This window comes from Ursus americanus, chromosome 2 (assembly GCF_024610735.1).
Source record: "Ursus americanus isolate L20-20 chromosome 2, mUrsAme1.1.p, whole genome shotgun sequence".
Taxonomy (NCBI): Eukaryota; Metazoa; Chordata; class Mammalia; order Carnivora; family Ursidae; genus Ursus; species Ursus americanus.
In genome coordinates, this window is record NC_142128.1 from 64,616,803 (window position 1) to 64,623,922 (window position 7,120).

A 7,120-nucleotide genomic window follows, 5' to 3' on the forward strand; every position below is an offset into this window, starting at 1 on the left:
ACATGCTTCAAAAGTCAAAGAAATATGAGAAGTATGCAGAGTAGTCTTACTTCCACTGTAATTCTTCCCTCATTTAATAAAGTTATATTTTTATTAGTTTCTGACATCCTTCCAGTGTTCATTAATCTCCTTTTTTTAATAGAGAAGGGAGATTATTTTACACATTTACCTGTACCTTGCTATTTTCGTATTTATTTATTATTTATTTAATTATGGTATCTATTTCTAATATTCCCTTGAATATTCTCCCTGGGCAGATGTGCCTCAGTAGCTGTGCTACAATCCACCTAGTCCACAACACAGTCTGGCATCGCAGCCCCCCCTCCCTAAGTGTCACTGGGGTCAGGGCCCAAAGGGAGAAGGTTCTGTGGCACTGTCCTCCTCTGGGCTCCTCTGACTTTGGCCTTGTGGCTACAGAATAAAGGTCTAGTGGGTCAGAAATGTAGGAGGAGCCCACCTTGGGGGGCGGGCGGCCCCTAGGTGGGTTTAGGAGCGTCTCCAAGAATTGTGGTAGTGAGCAGACACTGTCGAAGGCCTCATCTTTGGACAGCCAATGTGGAATTTTTCTTTGTGTAACTGTGTCATCCAATCAAACAATTAGGATTTTTTTTCTTGGTGGATAGACACTCTGACCTTAACTTTTCATATGCAAAATTTAATTTAGTAGGGGCCAGAACCCCAGGTGTGCACAGCAGTCCCTCTCAGGGACACCCAATCTCTCACCCCTGTGAGAGAATTTTTAAATATATTACTGGAAATTTGCAATGCACTGCGTAGCATATCACATACATTATCCCAATCGTTTCAATGGAAACTCCGTGAGGTAGGTATTACATCCGCATCTTTCAGAGAATGCAAGTTTCAGAAAGAATAAGCTGCTGCCACACGATCACAGTGACCGGGAGAAACCAACCCATAATTTGAACCTAATCTGTCTCACAGATTTTTTTTATAAGCAGGTTATTTCATTAGTTTTGGAAACAACCTCCCCTCCCAAAATAACACCTGAACGCAAAACGCAATAACGCTTTGAAGAATTTACCTAGAAGCGGCCAAAGTATTTTAAAATACATTTGAAGATCTTTTGTTTTCTCCTCATAACATGCGGGGCAAACCTGGGACAAGGGTGGATTCTCTGTTACTATTATTATCATTCCACGTAAAGTTAAAAACTAGGAGAAAATCCTGAGACCTCTAGCATACAATAAAAAGGAAAGACTTTAATAAAAGCCCTTAAGAAAATTATTTGAGAGGACTGCAAAAGTAATAAAACACAAGAGTTCAATTAGTTTTGTGGAAATTAAACTGAACTAAACTGAATGGAACACGAGCTGGCACAGTTCCCACCGAACAGAACCTAACACCGATGGAGTGGACATTAACGAAGTCAAGGTTGCCACTGCCTGGTCAACAGAGACCTGCACGCGCCAGCAACTCGCGCAGGCGCAGAGCCGAGCAGAGGGAGCGCGACGGAGCGGGAATCCGCCCCGCCTTCCCCAGGCCCCGTCCACCCTGCTTCAGTCCCCGGCCTTGCCACTAGGGGCGGCCGCGGTCCCCACAGCGCCGGTAGCCGCGAAGCTGAGTGGCCCGGGTTTCCAGCCGGGCCCCTTTTCCAGCTGGGCCCCAGCATGGCTGCCCCCAGAGCTGCGGGTCGGGAAGTCGCCGCGTTCTCGTTTTCCTGACAGCCCCTGGCTTCTGTGCGCTCCTTCCCCTCCCCAGGCCAGTCCAGCAGACATGTTTGCCAAGACCTTTCGGGTCAAGTCCAACACGGCCATCAAGGGGTCGGACAGGTGAGGGAGTGAAGGGGCCTGCTCCGCCCACCCGGGCAGCCAGACATTTCTCCGTGCAGGCTGGCCCACAGCCCTCTCTGGGCTAGGTCAGCCGACCTGGGGTGGAGGCCGAGGGGACGTCCAGCCTGGGAAGGGACCCCGGGAGCAAGGGTGGGTCAGACACATTTTGAGGGCGAAGATGAAGAACAGGCCTGGTTTGTCTCCCAGGCTATCTTTTGAATATTCTCGTTAGTGCAAAGGAAAACGTCATTCAGTCAGCGCTTCCTGACTGCGGTCTATATAAGGTGTGGAGGGTGGAAACACGAAGGATTACAGGGTCCCCGCCCTCCAAAGACTTCGAGTCCCTTAGGAAAAATAAGATGGGGCACCGAGAACTACAACTATAGGAGAAAAAGGATCTGGTGATTACTTCTCGCAGGAGAGCCAGATGGAGGGTGAGGTGGGAGACAATTAGGGGACATGTTTTAAGAACTGTACTGTTATAGAGTGTTGCGGATGCTGATACCACGTTGCGAATGTTGGGACCAGTAGTTCTCTAGTTGTCACTCTTGGTGCCCTCGTATAGCTTTTTAACCATAAGCTGACAGATTTGCCGGGCAGATACCAGGAAGGAGTGGGTCTGAGGGCTAGGCATGGAGTCTGGAAGGTAGGGCTGAGTTTCTGGCCAAGCTAACTTGGTTACTCACTGGGTCTCCGTTTTCCTCTTTCTTAGTAAAATGGAAAGACTTGCGAATATGTGAAAATAGATGAGACATTGGATGAGAAAGAGAATAGGTTGTTTTGGAAGAGTGTATGAGAATAGGGCATCATAAACCAGTTTTTCCTTGGCTCTTGTGATTTTATAGTATGTCCTTCAGAGTCCTTGGTATTTATTAAAATCCATCCAGACAGGATTCATGCCAGGTATTGGTTTGCTTTCTGCAGGAGAAAGCTTCGGGCTGATATGACAGCTGCTTTCCCCACTCTTGGAACAGATCAGGTCTCTGCGTTAGTACCTGGAAAGGAAGAGCTCAACGTTGTGAAGTTGTATGCTCACAGAGGGGATGCAGTGACTGTGTATGTGTGTGGTGGTAATCCCATCCTGTTTGAACTGGAAAAGAATCTATATCCAATAGGTATACCAATAGGATGGAGGTGGCGGTTACTGTAATCCTTGCCCAACATCTGTTTCTCCTTCTTTCTTTCATTAAGCTGCCTTACTTGAAATGTGAAGTGCAAAATCTCCCAGTACCTTCCCTGAAGATCTTTTTGGACCCAGTATCCCTAGAATTGGGTCTTTGAAGATCAAAAGCTGCTGCAGGAGGGAGAATGAAAGGGCTCACACAGGAAGAGGGTAGTTAGGAAGGGATGTTCCGAGATGATGGACTAATAGTTCATAGTGGGTAAGTAGGGATGGAGCAGAGGTCTTGAAAAGGGTGAAATTTCAGGACATGTACAAAATAGTCTTAAAACTATCACTAGGAGGATTTTCGTAAGAAACTGAAGAGATACAGTGATAGAAAGGAAGCTGGGTTAATTAAACTACATACCCAGCTGTCTTAGTGATGTACTTCAATGGAGAGATCTCACAGGGATTCTTTCTTAGGCTCTACCTGGCTCTTAGAATCCTTTACTTTCTCTCTTTGTCACAGATCTCAGACATTCAGTGTCCTTCTCTCTTTTCCAGAGCTGCCGACGCCTACTTTGTCACGCGGGGCAGTTCTTCCCCAAGCTTGGCTGCATGTGCACAATGCGTCTCCTTAGGTTACCTGTGCCCCCGCTGCACTTTGCGGCTGTACACACAGAGGCCCCTTTTGATCTAAGGTTTTACTGCTAATCACTGTGAACACAGAGGGAATAAAAATAATAAACATGGGGAAATTTCAGCATTTCCTACAGGCTGGCACCCTGTTCTTCGCTTACTTGCTTCTGAGGTCACAGATGGAATCCTTGTTGGGTCTCTGTTCCCGCTTTTATCTACTGTGCCCATTGCTGCTGCTGCATCCAGGTGGAATCATAGGGGCCTCCCAGTCTCAAGTGACATCCTGTTTTTTAAGTATCTGCCTGCTTTAAGAATGAAACCTCTTTGGGCCTCACAGCCTCCTCTCTTGAGTTGAGTTTCTTTTCTATTTCTTAGTTAAAGTGACCTTAGTGTTTGGCTTTGCCAGTTCCCCAGGGGATTGACCTTTTGGCAATGTCTTTCTGTGTCTCTTTTTGGGCAGTATACACCTTGTGGTCCTATCCTGACCTTCTCCCAATGTTCACAACATGGCCTCTGGTGCTCGAAAAACTGGTGGGGGGAGCAGGTAAGAGGATTTTCCTATCTTCTGGCTATTGGCCAAAACCTACTTAGTAATGGCCAACTACTTTAATAAATGCAACCATTTCCTGTGTTCATACAACTGAAAAATGGAATTTTTCCCCCATGTGTGTTTCCTCCCTCACTTGGCTGCTTCCATAAGGTCCCTGGGCTGCTATGACCCTGTTGAAAGGCTTCAGTAAGCATTGTACTTTGTCCTTAAATCAGAAGGTACTTTGTGAACTACCACATGCTATACTTTAAATCAGTAAGCTAAATTTAGGAAAGCAGAATAAGAGATCATGGAACCTGACTCTCAGCCTGGTGCTTCAGTTTGACCACTGCCCACCCCTCCAAAGGGAAAAGGTCTGATACTCAGGTTGCATTTCTTCAATTTGAATAACCTAGTTGATACTTAATAAGTGTTTGTAGGTTGAGTGAATGAATAAATGATGAAATAAAACTTGGAATTGGTTAGAGGCAGAACGTGGGTTGTGATGCTTTTGTCCTGTTTGCAGCAGATTTGATGCTGCCAGGCCTAGTGGTGCCCCCTGCTGGTCTGCCTCAGGTACAGAAGGGTGACCTCTGTGCAATGGGCTTGGTGGGGAACAGGCACTGTGCCAGTCTGCCGTGCCTTTGGGAGAAAAACTTAGGTAAAACTGGGGAGGGGGTTGGGAAGGAACAACTTCCAAAGCTATGGATAAAGGATTAAAAGAAAAAAACAGATTCTTCTTCCAGAAGCAGAGAATGGGCCATGGGGGAATGACAGTGAGCCTGTGTGGGTGATTTCCTGGAGTTGGGGCATGAGAGAAATATGGAGAGTTTGGTCAAAGGATACAAACTTCCAGTTATAGGATAAATAACGTTAGATAATGGGTAACAAGGTGATTATAGTTGGTAACACTATATTGTATAATTGAAATTTGCTCAAAGAGTAGAATTTACCTGTTCTTACCACTGACCCCCAGCCAAATAAGAGCACAAAAAACAAAAAGAATAAGTTTTGGAGAAGACGGTATATGTCTTTTTCACTATTTTAAAGTTACTTTCTAACACACTATGATAGTGAATAGTGACTATTCAGCAAATATTTGTTAAACAGATAAATGAATATTTATGCCTGATAGTTCTACTTTGATCTCAACGCAAGATGCTATGCCTTGTTTGTTCTGTTTATAAAAATTACTATTGTTTACTAAATACAAATTTGAATTCCAAATGATGTCCCAAATCTGTTGTTCCTTTTTGCTTGAAATGTAATTCATAAACTTCTTCTTGGAAGAAATTAGCATTTCTGATAAAATGTTTAAGCAATTTCAAGATAAACTTTTAATGGTATTCAGACTGATTCTGGGGAATCAATCTCCCACTCAGTTGTCAATCAAAAGAGTCTAATGATCCAAGTTTCTATTTTCCTGTTTTAATTTTGTATGGATATTCTGTGACTCTTCCCTCCCCAGCACCCCCCCTCTAGATGTCTCTCACAAGCGTAAATCTTAACTTGCCCTTGTATCAAGATTAAAATAATACTTGCATATATGGTCCTAAGCAAATATTTTGAAAATTTTATTTTGAACAATGATCTGTCTGGTAAGAAGTTAGTTATATCAGTCTCCACACTGTGGGAAAGATTAGATGATGAGATAGAGCTAGTAGAGCCCAGGAAGGAGACAGCAATGGGACAATCAAAAACAAGAGCCTTGCTGTGTGAAAACACAGATCAAAATGTAACTTATATTTTGTAACAGTTATAATGGTAAATTATAACATATATTAAATATACCATTTTTAGGGGCGCCTGGGTGGCTCAGTCAGTTAAACATCTCCCTTCAGCTCAGGTCATGATCACAGGATCCTGGGATCAAGTCCCGCATCGGGCTCCATCTCTCTCTCTCTCTTTCTCTCAAATAAATAAATAAAATCTTTAAAAGTATATATATGTAATATTTATACAAAAATTATAATTTGAGTAATGCTTGAAAAACTGCCTTTGCAAATATCCTTTATAGAAAACTTTAAAAGCTAGACTTGGGCTCCCAATCCAGCCAAATTAAAAAAAGAAAGAAGAGAGAAAGGGGCGCCTGGGTGGCACAGCGGTTAAAGCGTCTGCCTTCGGCTCAGGGCGTGATCCCGGCGTTCCGGGATCGAGCCCCGCGTCAGGCTCCTCTGCTATGAGCCTGCTTCTTCCTCTCCCACTCCCCCTGCTTGTGTTCCCTCTCTTGCTGGCTGTCTCTATCTCTGTCAAATAAATAAATAAAATCTTAAGAAAGAAAGAAAGAAAGAAAGAAAGAAAGAAAGAAAGAAAGAAAGAAAGAAAGAAAGAAAGGAAAGAAAGAAAGAAAGAAAGAAAGAAGAAAAGAGATAAAAAGGAATGACCGAGTTACGCGACTAGAAAATTAATCTGCCGGTGAATAGAATCGCCCAAAAAGAACTGGCCGAAGGCACTACGGCTGATAACACTCGAATTTGACCTGGAATCAGTTTGGCCACAAGTACTTTCACTTCAGTTAAAATCAAAGGTGACATGGGAGAATGGGTTGTTTACTTCACCACAATCAAAGCTGCCCTATGGGACATTAAATCACCAGGAGATCCTAATCACAAATCCAATCATTTCTGATTTGGCTGGTTATCCGCTTCAGTGAATATTAATTTATTAAGAAAGTCTCAAACAAACCAGACTCTTGCCTGACTCCTGAGAATGAAGAAGCTCAACAGAACCTGAGGCTGCCCCATCCCATAAAATCAGACACGACCACTCAAATGAAGTGTCGGTAATTGTGTGAAAAGGCTTTGCGCTCCTCCACCCACCCATTCATCTACATGTCCATTCACATATGTATTAATCGCTTGCCTTCTGTGCCTTGACTTTGCTCGGTGCTAAGGATACACGGTGATGAACTAACCAGACAGAATCCCTGCCCTCATGAAGCTTACATTTTCTCAGGGGATATGAATATTAAACAAATACTATAAAATTAATATTTCTAGTAAAAATATCCATGCCACAAAGAGGACTATGAGAGAGAAAGAAATGGGAAGAAATTCAAAA

General features: G+C 43.6%; 1 protein-coding gene across 1 annotated transcript; it reads left to right on the plus strand.

Moving 5' to 3' along the window:
- Positions 1-764: 764 nt before the first annotated feature.
- LOC123785639 (uncharacterized) lies at positions 765-3,983 on the plus strand. The gene is made up of 3 exons (XM_045787471.2): positions 765-823; positions 1,332-1,790; positions 2,715-3,983. The coding sequence occupies exons 1-3, from the start codon at positions 765-767 to the stop codon at positions 2,938-2,940; spliced, it is 744 nt and encodes a 247-aa protein (XP_045643427.2). The 3' UTR covers positions 2,941-3,983.
- Positions 3,984-7,120: the final 3,137 nt, after the last annotated feature.